Source organism: Schistocerca serialis, chromosome 1 (genome assembly GCF_023864345.2).
Source record: "Schistocerca serialis cubense isolate TAMUIC-IGC-003099 chromosome 1, iqSchSeri2.2, whole genome shotgun sequence".
NCBI classification, from domain to species: Eukaryota; Metazoa; Arthropoda; class Insecta; order Orthoptera; family Acrididae; genus Schistocerca; species Schistocerca serialis.
The window spans coordinates 876,206,976-876,224,842 of record NC_064638.1 but is presented as its reverse complement, the minus strand read 5'-3'; the positions used below and the strand labels follow the sequence as shown (position 1 = coordinate 876,224,842).

At 39.4% G+C, this 17,867-nt stretch overlaps 1 protein-coding gene across 1 annotated transcript in view; it reads right to left on the bottom strand.

Annotated features, from left to right (window-relative positions):
• Positions 1-7,379: 7,379 nt before the first annotated feature.
• The window catches only part of LOC126486396 (E3 ubiquitin-protein ligase TRIM37-like), a 305,290-nt gene continuing 294,802 nt past the window's right edge, over positions 7,380-17,867 (bottom strand). Inside the window, 2 exon segments of the mRNA XM_050108945.1 lie at positions 7,380-7,822; positions 17,230-17,320. Coding sequence (XP_049964902.1) covers positions 7,789-7,822; positions 17,230-17,320 — 125 coding nt within the window. The 3' untranslated portion in view covers positions 7,380-7,788.

Here is a 17,867-nt window from a genome sequence, read left to right as displayed (position 1 = left end):
AAAGAGGACAAAGGAAGGACAAAGATTTGCCAGCAGAGAAAGCAAAGAAGAGACTGTTTTACAGTTTCGAGTGTCCTCCTCCAGATGTAGGCACTAAACATACTCCCAGAGGGGAAGAAAAGGAAGGGAAGTGGTGGAAGGGGGGGGGGGGAGATGGGGAAGGATGCGGAAAAGGAGGTATGCAGCCCAGAAAGGAAGGAGGGCCACACTAGCTCGGGGTCCTGTGCTCGCTACGCACGTATCAACAAAAGAGTTGTGGACCCCCTGGTGTGTGTGTGTGTGTGTGTGTGTATTGTTGACAAAGGCCATAATAGCCGAAAGCTATAATTGTGAGAGTCTTTTTGTTGTGCCTATCTGCATCTCAGCATCTCTGCTATTTTGTGAGTAGTAACTTTCCTTCTCATAATATTGTTAGATTACATCCTGGATTTTCCATTGTTTGATTCTACAGGCATTGTGTAATTTTTCTTTTGAGGAATATAAGAGTACATAGCGTACAAACTGCAGGCAACTGCCACAATTTTCTTCTTCTTATTACTGATACTTTCTAATATATAAACTACTTTCAAAGTGCCAAAATGTGCTAGAATAAATAAAATGTCTCTACAACACCATACTGTACAATGTATTTGCTGTGAGACAGTTGTAATTCCTGAAATCCATCGCCCGTGGCCTCTGGCCTGCTGAGGAGCACCGGAGTCCTGGGTCCATGGATAAACCATAAAAATCTGCTGCAATACACCATGAAGTGCCTCGAGAATTTTGGAGTAAATTCTAGAGACACTCGGTCTTCCACCGTCTCGAACACTCGATATTTTAAGTATGAGTGTGGCAGAGTGGAGATGTGTCTATTGCGTCAACAGTTTTTGTGTGTGCAGGATGGATGTGTATTGGGAGAATACTGCAATCGTGGCAGTTGATCAGCGCAGACTAGTGTTTGCGCTCACGCCATAGAAGCTGTATGTGACTTACAAGGAGCAAGCACACATTATTCTTTGACGTTATAATGATTGTAATCGTTATGAACAAATGAAATGTGATTTGACAAGAGACTTTTAATTCAGGTGTTAGACTTGCTAGAAGCAAGAGCTGTTCTTTGAATTTCCAAGTGGTTCTAAAACCAAACTTGTTTGTAAATGTTAATTAAGTGTGTTTCTAAAGCTCGAAGTACGAGTGAAATACAAGAAGATGGAGATATTTATGTCTAAGAAGATAATTTTATGGTGTATTAATACATCATGAATTACCTACTTATTTAACAAGGACAACAAGCCAACTTTACACGTTCTGTCGCCAAACCGTTAGAACGTGGCGACCGATGTGACCAGGACTCGAAGAAAGAGGAATTTTAAAATGAAATCAAGATGATAAAATATTGTGAGTTGCCATAGCAACCAATAGTAACAAGACAAACAAATTGTTTCACAGAGTTGGATTCTGCATAAACGGCAAAAAGTGTGAAAGTTGATGAATACCAGACAAAAGAAGATGTAAGGAATCTCAACAATTTAGACTAAGAAGAGTTACGACGAAACCTATTTGATGACGAGGATCCAGTGCGGAGAGTAAGCAGCCCTCATACACATTGCGGGGGCGTGGATGCAGTAACCAGCAACTGATGCCAACGGCGCCAACTGCTGCTCAAACTAACCTTCGACGCTGCCAGCACCCGTGCTGTTCACTGGCACCAATTTCACACCTGCTCATCGACGCAGCCTAAGACTCTACGCTGGGTGAGCAAAAGACTATAATTATTTGAAAGTGAAGTTAAGGACATTGTTCAATAATAGACTTAGTATAGTTATTATACTCAGAGGGGAATTTTTTTTAATGATCACTAGATATAAAAGTATAAAGAATATGGATCAAGAACAGCAACTAGCATAACCACCACAGCTATTAAAGTGACTATGGAAATGCCAGACTGGCCTGAAATAGTGAATTTAATTAAAGCCCAGCAGGCAGATTCAGCAGCTGTAAACGCTCAAATTACTACTTAACGTAAAAATCTGGAAGCTCAGAGTTTACAATTAAATTCTAGATTTGATGCACAAAGTAAAGAATTTACTGCTCAAAATACTTCTATAAGAAAGGAACTAAATGCTACTTTAAGTGAAAAACTAGAAGCGCAGGGTGAGGTTTTAAATGCCAAGTTCAATGCCTTAAATGATCATGTGGAGAGTTTACAATTAGATTTGAAGAATGATTTAAGTAATTCCCTGAGTAACCATGTAAACGAACTGTTCACTGACTTGGCCAGACACAAAGTAACCAATTTCAAGACTTAGCTAAAAAAACTGGAATTTGATATTGAACATGAATGTAGTAATGTAGAATCTGAATTTAGTGAAAAATTAGGATAATTTCAAAGCATATGCAATGTTACATTTGATGCTGTAAAACAAAGACTACACACTTTAAAGGAAAGTGTTGAGAAACAGGATAAGCTGATTCATGTAGTCCAATTGCAAATTGCAGGTGTTAACACTTGAGTAGATAATGTGGAACGCGACTTGAAGAAGAAACTAGTCACTTCAGACTTAATAAATATAAGTAATCTGGAGGAACAGGTAGAGGAAATAATCGTTCGAAAAGTTGCCGTGAGGATAATCTCTGGAAACGTTTTGACTGTTGTTTTTTCCAAACTTAATGATAATAGCAATGTTATAGACAACTTGTGTGAAGAATTCAAACTTGTCCATGACAGAGTAGAAAATAGCATAATGTTACTTAATGTTGTGTTTCCTGGTAAGGTGGTAATTGTTTTGTTGTGGGGAGGCTTTCACACAAAATTTAACGGGAAGTATTGGTTAATGTCAGATCCATGGGATCCAGGCGGAGTCACATCTATCTCCCAGGGACGTTAACATCCCGTGTTAACGGGCGGAGCGACAATCATCAGATCCCTAGTTGTTTTTGGTGTTTCTTCTGTGCTATTTTTTCCTGCACCAAATTCCCTTCAAATCTTAAACTATCCTATAATTTTATTACGTAGGAAACTGGATATGACGGTAAAGTAGAAAATTTAAGAGAATCACAGATGACCAGTGATCTCTAGACATGAAATGAAGTGCATAAAATATTATTTGAGTGAAAGGTATAATATGATGACACTATTTAAACCGAGTGATGTCTAGATGACATAATCTAAACAGAGTATTTTATGTGTTTATAAAATATAGTGCAAAGTGATTAATTAAACAACTATTTCTTTGTAGTCTATAATTTTCTATTTTTATACAATATTTTATACCTTTTATGAGATGTGATGTAAATGGGAGGGTTTGTATTAATTTTGGAAAGGATGGGTAGTGTAAGTACGACTACCACTAAACACACACACACACACACACACACACACACACACACACACACACCTTTCAGACAATCCTCGCAGACAAGTGTGAATGATTCTTCACCATTTGCCGTTCCATAGGGGTAGCTAAGATTTTTCTTCAGGGACTTCAAATGTGAAGGTGAGAATGTCCGATCTGTAGGAGACGTTTAACACCATACCTCCTCCAGCTTCTCACTCAAGTACCGGCGAAGTAGGGATCCTGGGGAAGGGCGGTGGGAAGGGTTTCCTGTCTTTAGGACTATCTTCTTTCTCTTCTTTGATCTTGGCAACCATTTCTACTTTTTCCTTTCTTACTTCTCATCTGAGTACCAGTCTATCACTCCCTCTTTACATATTCATATACTCCAATCACTGAAGTCCTCCTTATTTTCCATGGTTTCCAATAACCTTCAACTTATTTCATATAAGTAGGCCGAAGAATCAGGATACACAGACACACTTACGCATACACACAACAAAACACAAAGACACAAACAAAGGAAGTACAGATAAAAATGACGTATGAACCGTCAAATGTTGTAGGGGGAAAGAATGTGCACGTAGAGGAATATGCACACGGCTGTTTATTGTGACGGTTCTACATCGCCTAGTCACTTGAGAAAACTATCATGTACATATCTATTAATATGTATGTATAGGAAATATATGTATAAGAACAATGACGATTCTGTATCACATATGTACATAAGGATATAAAAACTACAATAATTCCACATCAGGGATACATAAGAAGGAAGTGTGAGTAAATACATAAGAAGAAAATGTGTGAGTAATTAAGGAGAGCATAAGCCAAGGAAGATTTAATGAGTATAAGCCAACGACGAACTAATGAGCATAAGCCAGGGAGGAACTAATTTTGACAGTTATTCAGGAATGTCAGTCGAACATTTGTTCTGGCGATTTGTAGGATAGTGGGACAAGTATAGCATAAGTAAATGTATGATATATTGAATAATATACATGTGGTGCATATTGGAAGCATAATGGAGGACTCTAAGGGATTAAATGAAGTATTAAGAAATGAGTGGTAAGTGTGAAACAGATTTAGTTTCCCGACAATATTTAATTATAGTGTACATAAAGACGTATACTACGGTAATGAAGCATGAGGCCTACACAGGAAGGATAAGGAGAGTGCACCCAGAATGTATTGGATGTAAAAGGTCAGGTAGGCAGACCTAAGAAAGGCTGGCCTATACTGTGCGGACAGGGGCACCAAGAAGGGGATTGACCTGTACCATAGGAAAATAGGAATTAAAAAGGGGCATACCTACAAAAACAGAAGGAGAAAGGGTACTCATAGGATCAACCCATAGATAAGGTATAGGTACTGTTCCTATAGGGGAAAGGACAGTAGTGTGACAAAAGTCACAAAATTTTGTAGAGATTACTCTGGTAAGTTTGGATTCTCTGTTCCACTAACATTGTTATGTTTTATGTTTATGAGTGTCAGAAAGAACATTTTCATTTTCCCAGAGTTTCTCCAGACTAAAAGCTACAATAGTTAATGAAACAAATAAGTACTAAAGAAAAAACATTGCAGAGAAGTAGAGTAAAGAATGACATAATTAAGTGTCTATGACACCTGGAGTTTGTGATTGGAAATCAAGAATGTTGTCCACATGATTCCTAGATATAAAAGTACTAACTCCAATAGTAGGTGAAATGATCAGATAGTTATTATCAAAATGAAGAAAGAAGAGCTAGATATTAAGTACATGATTACTAGAAGAAATATAATGTATACTGATTAAAATGTGAATTAGTGTTATGGGAGATATTAATGTACATAATGAATATGTGTAAAATATCGTGTGTTTGAGCTAAGGGGAGGGATATGTAGTGTCTCGAGAATTTCAGGGTAAATTCTAGAGACATTGGGTCTTCCACCATCTCGAACACTCGATATTTTAAGTATGAGTGTGGGACAGTGGAGATTTGTCTATACCGCGCAACCAGTTTTTGTGTGTGCAGATGGACGTGAATCGGGAGAATACTGCAATCGTGGCGGTCAATCGGTGCAGACAAGAGTTTGCCACTCGCGCCATAGAAGCTGTATGTGATGTACAGGAGAAAGGACGCATTATTCTTTGACGGTGTAATGATTGTAATTGTTATGAACAAATGAAATATGATTTAACCAGAGACTTTTAATTCGGATGTTAGACATGCTAGAAGCAAGAGCTGTCTTTGAATTCCTGGTGGTTATTAAACTCACGACATTGTATACATACTTAATTGAATCTTAACATTAAAGACGCAATAGACTTGCAAGAATTTGTATACTTATGTGAGACTTGTGGAAATGGAAATATACCAGAACTTAACTGAAAGTATTATGAGAGTACCTAGTTATTTCAAGAGCAGAGGGGCAGAGAGTTCTTTTTTTTTTTTTTTTTTTTTTTAAATCCCTCTAACTGGCATTATTTCTTCGGAGAAGAAATGTGGAGATCGACACAGCTGCGTATCCAGAGAGTTGAACGTTTCAAGTAAGTCAATTGTAATACGAAAAAAAGGAAAGTGCGCAATCCAGTTTTGCACCGCTTCTCTTGTCGCCGAAACTGTTAGAACCACAGACAGACAGACCTGGACTGCAGGTAGATCAGTGAGACTAGATCCAACAGGCAGGGCTGCACATTAGTGGGAAATGACAGGCTTCCAGATGGCAGGCTCGATTCATTAGATACCTGCAGAAATGGTCTGCAGTTTTGGTCCATCCCGAAAATCCACTCATGCGGTCAGCTATCCATGAGTCCCACAGCATGTTGGTGACCAATCTGTGCAACAGCTAACTTGTGTGAATACTCTGAGACTCAATAATTATGAGGATAGGTAGCAACTCATCGTAAAGAAGATCAGTGAGCCACCAACAGGCACACAAGAAAGACCATCACACACTCTGACAACTAAATTTTCGGCCATAGCCTCTATCAGAAAACAAGCGCTCACACATATTCACACCTTCACTCAGACACAACCCATGCACACATGACTGCCATCTCCAGTCACTGTGTCTACAGCCTCTGAGAATCAAACCCAAACAAACCACTCCTCACGCCTCCCTGCCTCTAGTCGGCAGCTGCTTGGCTAGCGGCAACAAGTGGTGGCAGCACTGACTGCAAGCTGAAGGAGTGGTAGGAAGGGGAGACGCAGTAGAAATAAGGGAGTAGGGAAGTGGAACACGTACTCAGTTGTGCCCAACCAGCAATGATGCTTGACATCTCAGTAAACTATTTCATATACTGAGATGAAAACAAGATTTTTCCAGTGATTTTTTTCTCCCAGATTTCCCTGATATGTTTGAAATTCTCAGATATTCCCTGATTTCCAGAATCTGTGACAATCCTGCAACTTTGGAAGCTCACAGGCAACATACATCTTCAGCAATGTAATTTACCACCTCTTTGTTCCCAGGCTGTGTCTGAATGGTTTGAGGAAAACTCCACATACAAAGGGGCTTGCATGTCCCTCAATTCACATACCTCAGTCCTATTAAGCACTCTTGTGATGCCATGGAGCATTATGTATGCATCTCGAACCCAGCTTTGATCAATCCTTACAAGTTGCTGGCAGCAGCTGAGTGCTCGTTAATGAAGATGGTTACCCATGCCTTCAAAGGTGTTTTGTGAAGTTCTTACAATGCTGACGTCAGTGCCAAAAAGAAGGCCACACATTACATGTATGTGTCACTAATTCTGATGATGTGGTCATTTAAATGCACATTGTTGAATAGTGTGAGCAGCATTCTCAGTCATGTTAAAGCTCTGAGCCCTAAAGGCTGAAATAATGGTATAATTTTTAACTTATTTTATAACAGCTGGCAGAGAAAGAGAAAATATAAAAAAATACGTAGGAAACGCTTTTTAGAAGTCACTGCTGAATTAAGAGCATGGGAACACATCAATTTGCCACCTCAGTCCCATCATCCCAACTGTGACGAGTTCATAATCTTTGATAACCTTCAGGATTTAAATTTGGACTTAAAAAACTACTAGCAGCTGTCTTATTGACCATACACCAATTAAAAATATTATTTATTAAATATTCAAGTGAAATAATGTTCTACACTTGATTTATATAAAAAAGAACAATAAATTAATACATTTTCCATCACTATCACAGAATTACTCACAGTGGAAAAATCACCAAAGGAAAAGTGCTGTGTGTGTGTGTGTGTGTGTGTGTGTGTGTGTGTGTGTGTGTGTGTGTGTGTGTTGATTCCAGGAAGAGGAGTGAGACATTAAGTGAAAGGGAGATGGGGTCAAAGTGGGGGAGGGGGGGGGTAGTCAAGGGAAGAGGGGATGAAAAGGAAGTATGGCTCTTACATAAGACAATAATATGCCGCAGGCTTCCAGAAATTTGGAAAGCTTGTAGTCAAAACGTGTTACACTAGGACATTTCAAATGACCATTCTTCAATGTTCTTGTTTCTTATTGATCTCCCGGACATTTGTCATTCAAACACCTGAAATATAAGCATATTTAAACATTAACGACAAAATGTAAGTATCTCATTAAAACATTATAATAATCTCAAATGTATGCATCAATTCATTAGTGGGCTACACAGCAAAAAATACCTTTTGGATTTGATTCGTTAAATAGGTTTAGTATATAATTTTTATAGTCATCAGTATCACAATTTTTTTTCAATCTACTAGTGTTATTTAACTTCTAAAGCCCTTTGATAAGTAATTTATTAAATGGAATCTTTTGATTTATATGTGAACAACATAACTCACATGATTTGTGCAGTTACTGATGTCAAAATATCAGCCTAAACTCCAGAAAAGCTTACACTGTCACAGTAAATTTTAGTTCTTGACATCAACAAAAGCTACCATCAATTAACTATGTCGACAGAGGCCACACTGAGTGATAATATTCATTTGTTTATATTACAAATTCGAAGTTATATAAATAACAACAAAAGAAGACAGGTTCTTAAACTATAAAAAAATTATGTTTAATTTTGTACCTACAGAAACTATGGAAATACGATGACAGCAACTTGCGAAATCATCATCAGTGTTCTGCCAAAAGGCAGGTTCTCACATGGTAGTTCTCCAAGGCTGTCCAGTCTTCTGCCATCCTCTTCAGGTCTGCATAATTTCCTCTTATCTTTCTGTCATCTATCATCTTGTATCTCTTTCTTCCTTTCATACTTCTCCCACAAACTAATCCTTCCAAAGCATCTGCTTGCAAGCACTCCCTTCTCAATGATTGTCCCAACCAGTTCTTTTTCCTTTCTCTTACAACCTTCAGCAGACATCATCTCTCACCAACCCTTTCCAATACTCTTCCGTCCAGCTTATTCTCTCCATTCTCCTCCACATCCACATCACAAATGCTTCTAACCTTTTTCCATCCTCTCATCTCAGCATCCATGTTTCTGCCCCATATAGTGCCACACTCCAGACAAACATTTGCCAAGCCTTTTCCTTAGACCTTTATCTAATTTGCCACACAAGGGTCTCCTCTTCCTGTTGAATGCCTCCTTCGCTATGGCAATTTGAATTTTCACCTCCTGGTGACATTTAAAGTCTTCAGTTATTGTGCTTCCAAGATATTTAAATGCATTTACTTGGCTAATGGTAGATTGTCCAATTTTAGTATTGGACAGTCTGCATCTTGTACTGATGACCATACTCTTTGCTTTTCCTGTGTTTATTTGCATCCCATATTCCACACAAGCTCCATTCAGATCTTTCAGCATGTTATTCACTGTCCGTTCACTTTCTGCCACTTATACCGTGTCATCAGAAAATCTTATACATTCTATTCTCTTTCCGCCAATACATATTCATCTTTTCCAATCTAAGCCTTTCACAATAATCTCTTCAAGGTATGCATAAACAACAGTGGGGAAAGGCAACAACTTTGTCTAACACCTCATCCAATGCTGCTTCCTTCTGACATTTCATTTCCTTCTGACATTTCATTTCCAATCTTTACTTTCTGGTGTAAATATAGATTCTGTATCAGTCGTCCCTCTTTCCAACCTACTCCTTTCCTCTGCACAATATCCGTCAGCTTGTTCCACTGAACTCTGTCAAAAGCCTTTTCTAAATCTATAAAAACAGCAAAGATTTCTCTACCTTTTTCCATATATCTTTCCCCTATAGTTCTTAACAGGCCAATAGCATCTCTTGTCCCTTTTCCTCTTCTAAATCTGAACCGCTCCTCTGCAATCCCTCTATCCAGCTTGCCATATAGCCTTCTGTCAACACTCTCAGCAAGACTTTAGCTGCATGAGAAATTAGACTGATGGTCTTATGCTCTTCACAACTTGGGAAAAAAGCTAGGTATTGTTGTTATTGACATTAATGTATTATCAAAATAAAATGAAATACACTAGAAATGAAATATACAAAATAATATCATTTAAACAAGTCAGATGCTAAAAAGAAAGTGCACAGGAAGTTTCAATAAATGATGCTTTCCACGTATGAGGACCAGCCCCGGATCAATGATATTTCCGAACAGGGCAAAAACTTGATCAGATTAGGATCAACAAAATCTTCATTGCTCATGGGTGATATGCAAGTGTCATTTCAATGGGATGGTGTTCAATGATATGGAACATCTATCACTGCATATCAGATAAGAACCAATACGTTTGATGCACCATGAAGAGTTTTCACCAGATGGATTATGGTGGTTTGCTAGCTTTAGCACAAAGGCTGGATACATACGCACATACAGACCTGTGGTTAAGTTTCTGCACGATGTTAAATGCTATAAGGGACCTTATTTTTAAATCCCTTAGTTGTGGTACACAAGTTGGTCCGTAACAAGGTGTCTGGCGTAGAAACCATACAAACTCTTTCACATTTAGATCAGTGTCCATTATATCAATGTAAGTGGATTAAATATGCACAAAGAATGGCAAAAGCCCACCCACACATTTTTTTTCTGCTGATGTTTTGAAGCTCACACGTACATTCTACACCTCCCAAAAATTACCACACTAGATGCAACTGTTACATTGCATGGTTAGCGGAGGAGCAAAATATAGTGAAACTATACTCATATAAGATGGCAAAGACAATAACGCTTATTTTTAAGTTGTTGCCTTGGGTAACACTGATCTAGGCGGATCAGTCTCATAGGTCTTATTCAACTTATATCTCTGCATGTCCACCTTTTCAGAGACGGTTGCAGGACTCGGCTGTTTGATATGGAACATCAAATCAAACACATTTAAGAAGTCTAGTTCCCAAACTGATTTTATTTGGCTACCAGTTTTGGCAATTTACTACGCCATCTTCAGGCCCCTGACACGTGTAGGAAGACTCCACCTCGGTTCTGGTCAAAACAGGGGCCAGCAAGACTGTATTAGTAGATTTATGTTTACTACAGCGATCACTTCAACCAGATGGTGCTGGTTGATGTGATCGCTATAGCAAACAGAAATCTATTAAACCAGTATTGCTGGGCCCTGTTATGACCAGAACCGAGGTGGAATCTTCCTAAATGTCGAACAGGGGTCTGAAGATGGCGTAGTGAATGGCCAAAACTGGTAGCCAAATAAAATAAGTTTGGAAACTAGACAGCTAAAAGGTGTTTAATTTGACATCCTTATTCAGCTTAGAATCTAAAATATCATCAAGAGAAGAAGAACTATATACAGCTAGGAAGACATTCCTGTTGGTGGAGATATACGACTATATTTTGTCTATATTTTGTCTCCAACTGGTATTAGTCGTGTTGGGAAGCCTGTTGTATTGCTGTCTCTAGCGAGGTTAGGTTAACTGTGAAATGATACCTCCTAATCCTTTGGAATTGCTGCAGCAATTGCTCTGGGTGTCACATTCACAGTCTGGTTCACTCTCACTGGTGGGCACTGACACTGTTCAAATACAGTCACTTGGCTGTACAGCACCCAGTTAGTTTTGCAAAACACCATTTTAACAGCTTCCTTTTGTGTGCTATTTAGTATTTGATGTGTACCCAGATTAGGAACTGGTCACTGTAGTGCGAATTGTCAACCATTGTCCACTAAAAGTGGAAGACACGCAATCAATGGCAAAGGAAGACCTCATATGAGTGCAGTGCTGATGCATGGTCTGGCCTGTGTTTTTGAAGCAGGCCTGTATAAGGATCTCAACAGCTCAACCCTGACAGCACACACTGATTAGGTCCCATGGCATATTATGTACATTTAGATATACACGAGGGGGAAATGGATGGGGCAGATGTGTGGTAAGAACACTTAGATCCTCATTATCTGAGGATGTCTGCAGTGGCAGGTAAAACCAGTACCACTATCCCACATGGGCCTAAAATGTCACTGCTACTTTTCCTCAAGTGGTGTTTGTGTGTGTGTGTGTGTGTGTGTGTGTGTGTGTGTGTGTGTGTGTGTGTGTGTGTGTGTGAGAGAGAGAGAGAGAGAGAGAGAGAGAGAGAGAGAGAGAGTGTGTGTGTGTGTGTGTGTGTGTGTGTGTGTGTGTGTGTGTGTGTGTGTGAGAGAGAGAGAGAGAGAGAGAGAGAGCACGAACAGGAAAAGGGGGGGGGGCAGAAGGGGGGCACAGTGGGGAGCATTGCCATTTCAGAATATAGCCCTCCACCTTTTGCCCTCACTCCAGTGTGGTCAACCTTTCTATGGTGGCAAGAAACAAATAGTATTGATGCCTCAAGATGTCTCCTACAGGTGAACACACTGGCTTTTCGTGGTTCAAGAGAGACAGTCCTCACACACAAATCCTGAACAATGGACAATCCATAATAATGTGAACCATGTCCATCAGAAATGTTTTATGCCCATTACACTACATTTTTTTCCTTAATGTGGCTAAATACAGAAGTTAACACTTACAAACTTGAAAGAAAATAAAATGAAGTTAATAACATTAATATCATAGGATTAAAGGAGACCAGTCGCCAAACAGCAGAAGAGTTGAGTAGTGGAGAAGCACACACAAAACAGAATGAAAACTTTGCTAGTTTTCATAATAACTCCTTTGTCAAGCTAGAATACAAAACACACACTCACACTCTGTGCCAGCTGAGTACACAATCCTGGGCTTGAAGTTTGGTAAGTGGACTGGAAGTGGGGTTGTGTTGAGTTGTGTGGATAGAGGGAGAAAGAGGGTGGGGGGCAGCAGGAGGAGAGGTTGGGGACAGGCTCAGAGGGGAGATGGAGTGCGGACAACAGGTGAGCAGGATAGAAATGTGGAAGGAAAGGGTGGCAGTGGCATGGGCTAAGTATGTGACAATTACATACTAGAGCCAGTGAAGTGCGACACACAATTAGATGACGAGGATTGGAAGAGGATGGTAGGGCAGAATGAGAGGAAACTGTTGGGTAGAGAAAGATGTGACACCTGGGACAATGGGTTGGGAGTGTTATAGGATCTATCCAGAACATCCTATCCTAGTCTTCTCAAAGGCTTATCCTATCTCATCAGACAAAGGGGCACCAGTGAAAGCAGCCATACCTCAGCTCTGCTGCAATCACTGCACAGCGATTGATGTGGGCACAGCCATCAAAAGGCTGTCCAGAAAATCGGATGGCCACTGCCAAAGTGTGGGGAACAATGAAGTTTCCCACCCTGTGGCACAACACACTGCTGAACACAATATGCCCGAGTTCAATGGCTGTTTCACAACCTATGCCATTGGACCCTTACATTCGGCACCAGCTTTTCTGAGATACTTACATGGGATTATCACTGCAACACATCCTTCGCTCCAGCAGTCATCCTAGCCTCAATCTCCACAAATCCACTTTCCCTGTACCCTCTAGCAATGGTTTCTCCTCCCTATGTACTGCCACCCTGTCCCACTCCATGCGCTGCACCTCACTGGCTCTGGTAGCCCCTCTGCATACATTCCGATCCTGCCCATTTGCTGCCTCCCTCTGAGATGCTAGCAACCTACCGCTAACCCCTCCTCCTGCTTCCTGCCTCTTTCTCCCTCTACCCACCCCATCCAACATAATCTCCATACAGTCTACTTGCCAAACTGCGACCCTGGCACTACGTGTCTGGATGGCACAATGTAGATGCAAAGATGCGTGTATGCGTTTGTATGTGTATGTTGAACTCTTCTGCTGTTCAGTGTATAGTTTCCTTAACTCCTAATTTATTTACATTCTGACAGGACTTGCCACCACAACTGAGACAAGGATTTTGATATGTATGGAGTTGTTTGTTAATATGAAGTATTAACTTGCACCTTTTTCTTTAATTTTATTTTTAAGTATACTGAGAAAATGTCATCTTTTGGCAATCCGTACAGCGCTGCTCACTTCAACAGCTGACATTACAGACACTGGTGGCTGTTTGCAGTGGGTCAAAGGCTGGGGAGTATCACTGAATCCATGTGCATGTCCCAGAAAGAAGGCATTGTCAATCACTACTGAAAAAGCTAGTTATGTTCCCCAGAAAATGAAACTAGACTGAATTATTGTTATATGAAAAAAACCTGTAAAAATGCATGTTAAATGCATTTTAAAACTGAAGTAGTGGGACTTATGTTTAAAAATGAGAATACAGAAAATCTTTACATTCAATATGAGTGTTGTTATTTAAGAAGAGTGATTACTTTATTCATGAAGTGCAAAACTAGTTATTTCCAGTATGTTAAGAATATTCATTTTATAGAATTCAACAATTTATCTGTAGGTATGAGCTTTAGTCGGCAACAACAGATTTTATTTTATATCAACAATGCCTATGCTCAAGTATGTTTCTCAAAGAGCAAGACAAAATATTCATTAAGTTTTTATGGTAATGGGATGGCCAAACTGTTTTAATGAAGTGAATAATCCTCAAAGAATACTGCCTATTCACAATATGACAGAGCAACATTACCACTATACCTGGAGTGGTACCTATTTATTGAGGAGCCTTTTTTACATCTGCTTCCTTATCTAGCTGCCATCATTGCTAATATACAACAGTTTAGAGCTTAAAGGATAGGATGTTGTTTCCCTTCAGCATACTTTACAGTCCACTGCTGCCACGGCAGGCTCTTTTCACAGTACCATAATATTGTTAGACAGCTTTGAAATCAATTTCTTTTTCAGTCCTTTGTTTCTTGGCTTTCCTTCAATGGTGTTGGTGGTTTAAACGTCTTCATACCCTCCTGGCTGGAGTTTTTGCTATGTTGTGACCAGAAATTTTTGGTGTTGTCAGTGCATGTAATAACCCTTCTGAAGGTGTTAAAAACAACTGTATTATGTGTAGCCTGGAAATGTCTTGCATTTGCAATTTTGTTGCTTGTCTGTGTGGCTCAACTTTTACCACTGACTTTTATACCACAGACGTGGAAGATAATGATAAGGTGCATGGTTTTAATGAATTGAGTACCTTCTTTCCTTCACCCACCAGGCATTATCAAGATTATTTTTTATGTTCTGTGCCTTCTTTTCTTCCAGGAGTATAGGCCAATCAGATCTTATGCAGTATGATTACTGGAGGAATTCACACAGCCTGGTGAAGACATGAATATTACTCTTGCACTAAGAGCCCCATTGCCACATTTGCTGATGTAGGATGTTATTGTATGCAACAGTAGTGTGATAATTCCACTGCCATTTAACACACTGCGAGGTTTTAGTATACTTTCAAATGCTGGAATTCTACCTTAATACGCACTGGCAAAGTACATGAAGCAAACATCATTGTAAAGGCAGCAGTTTACTTGAGCTCATGAGTTGTTTTTAATTTCATCAGTCCATTGAGGTTGCAATTCCTTGTGCCAATGCACATTATGTCACAGCAGGACACGACACCTTCACTAAAGTGTATTTTGACATCTGATTGTGAGTTTGTCTAGCTCTTCTAGCATTCTATATGAAATGAGTCATTCTGGAGTCATTTGAAAGAGTGTGTAAATTTGTAGTAACTGCTGCTAACTCTTTCTGGAATTAAATCATGTGGCAGAATAAGGAGTGACTGAAAATAAAAATAACAACAACAAAAATAACAATATTCCATGAGGTTTCACACTTACAGCTGCAGATGTTGACAATTTGCCATGGTATTTAACAGCTTAAAACCATTCTGTCATATTCAGGTGAGTATCACATTGCTGGTGTATGCTGCCAAGTTGAATGAAAATAGATTTGATGGCAGATGCACAATGGTTACTGCTACAAGACCATCATCTGTCAAGTTTAGTGTCCTCTGTTGAATATTGTTCCATCTTATGGGGACAAGCACATTCATAATGGTGATATTGTGTGTAAGTTCTTTGTCAAATTGTTGGCCCATATCACACATACAAACCTGTATTAACGGGTATTTAGCTGCCGTCTTGCGCAGACTGTGTGTTCTTAGAACATCGGTACACCAAGTACATGTTGAATCAGACAACACTGTGAAAGAGGTGGAACACCTACAATCTATATTCAAAGGTAATGGATATTCCCCACATCAGATTAGGACACCTCTAACAAGTAATAAATGTAACCACTTGCAAGATAATGAGGAGGAGCCATTCCAAGTCCAGGGCATTTCATATGTGGGCAACACTTTGTCTAAACTGGACAGAATCCTAAATAAAAATTATTTGACAGTAACCTTCCAGCCTCCTACAAATACCTGTGCTTTTCTAGGCTCAGTAAAGTATGATCTAGGTTGTGGACAGCTGGAGTTTACAGAATACCATGGCAATGGCACAAAGCCAACATTGGCCAGATCTCAGGAGTAGTACACTAGTGCACATTAGATGCGTAGAACACGGTCACTACATTCACCTCTTGCAACCCAGTAAATTAGCCATGACAAAGAATAATATTTCTGCAGGACATTCTTCAGATTATTCTGCCATGGAAATTTTGGCCCCCAACAAGAGCCTTTGGAGATTCAATTATTAGCAAATCTGGTATAATACTAGTGGTTTATTTATTTATTTGCCTGTTGACTGCAGTTGCAGTTATACAACTAACAGAGGTTGAAGTACATTTGGCAGAAGACCTATTTAATTGATTGCTGCAGTGGCTTTCTGCCTTATAAAGTGTAGGACATGCTGTTTTCTTTAATACCTTCAGAAAGACAAAATGTTACCCTAAATGATATGTCTAGCTACAACTTTTTTTATTTTGATCACTAAATTTTAACGTTGTGGGCCTGCAATTTGACAGAGGGCATGCATGCAATACCACCATTATGCATGTGCCTGTGCGCCACAGGTGGAGCAAAATTTGAAAGAGGGAACTAAAGGTCATGCAGTGGTAACATAGGTGCATATCACCAAATGGTTAGTTGAAATATCAGAGCAAGATGTTGATATCTTCTGGCTGCAATTCCAAAACCTCATGTAATAGTTATTATGCTGTAAAAAACTTCAAGAATCTCAGCAGCAACAACAACAATAGTAATACTTAGTAGCACCAGTGTTATTATGCATACAGTCTCTTTCCTGATTACAGTGTTTTGTATGTTAAAATGTGCTTTGCTCTCTAAAATACCAGCTGTCAATGATTGTTATTCTGATCCAGGTAAAACATATTTATAGACTGACCATATGAACCAAATTAATTTTGAATTTTGGTGACATATTACAGTAATTCAATATTGTAACCCCATCTTTCACAGCCTCTGCTGCTCCTAGAGAGGAATTTGATACGGAACATTTTCCTTCATCCAACTCTTGTCACACTGTGAACTCTCAGAGTTGCTATTACTGATAATCATGGCACACCTTTCTAGGTGATTGCAAATCCATAATACCTATAGGAGACTGAAACTATGTTGGTCTTCTAGTAATGCTGCTCATAGAAGACACGAGAACCCCCCCCCCCCCCCCTCCACACACACACACACACACACACACACACGCACACACACACACACACACAGAGAGAGAGAGAGAGAGAGAGAGAGAGAGAATAATTTCTATTATAAAACAACATGAACTTACTTTTCCTTCTTTTGCTTAGTTTCTTCCTTTTCAGCCTGATTCCTTGAAGTAACTTCATGTTCTTGTCGCAATGAAGTCAGTTCTCTTTCAACTGAAAATTATTGACCATTTAGTACTGAAAATTTTCACATACGAATTTAATAAATGATTTGCAATCAATACTATAAACACACAAAGTGCCAAACGAACTTATTGCAATGAAACAGACTTAAAAGACATGGCCATTCATAATTGTTTTAAAGTAAGTGATCTCAGCCCAAGTCCAACAGTAAAAAATTAAGATGCTAGGTCAATAAGGATAAAAAGGTATAAGAATGGGACAGAAGAAGTAACTATAAAGGCAATGAAAGGAAAGTAATGTTGCGAAAAATAAACTAAGAGGAAAGAGTGTTGATATTTGTTTTGTAAGTGGTTCCAACAGTGACTTGGAGCTATGACAACTGTCGGAGATCGACCATTACTTAAGCTCTGATCACCAATGGGGTCGTGATCTGCAAGCTGTCAGGGGTTGCAATCAGCAAGCCGTCACTCCAAGTGGTGCTCTTGGAAGAAGCCATGCCATCACAGCACTCCTCCCATCACCTGGTGGGGCCCCGTGACCACCAAACATCTATAACTGTGCACCTAAATCTTGGAGT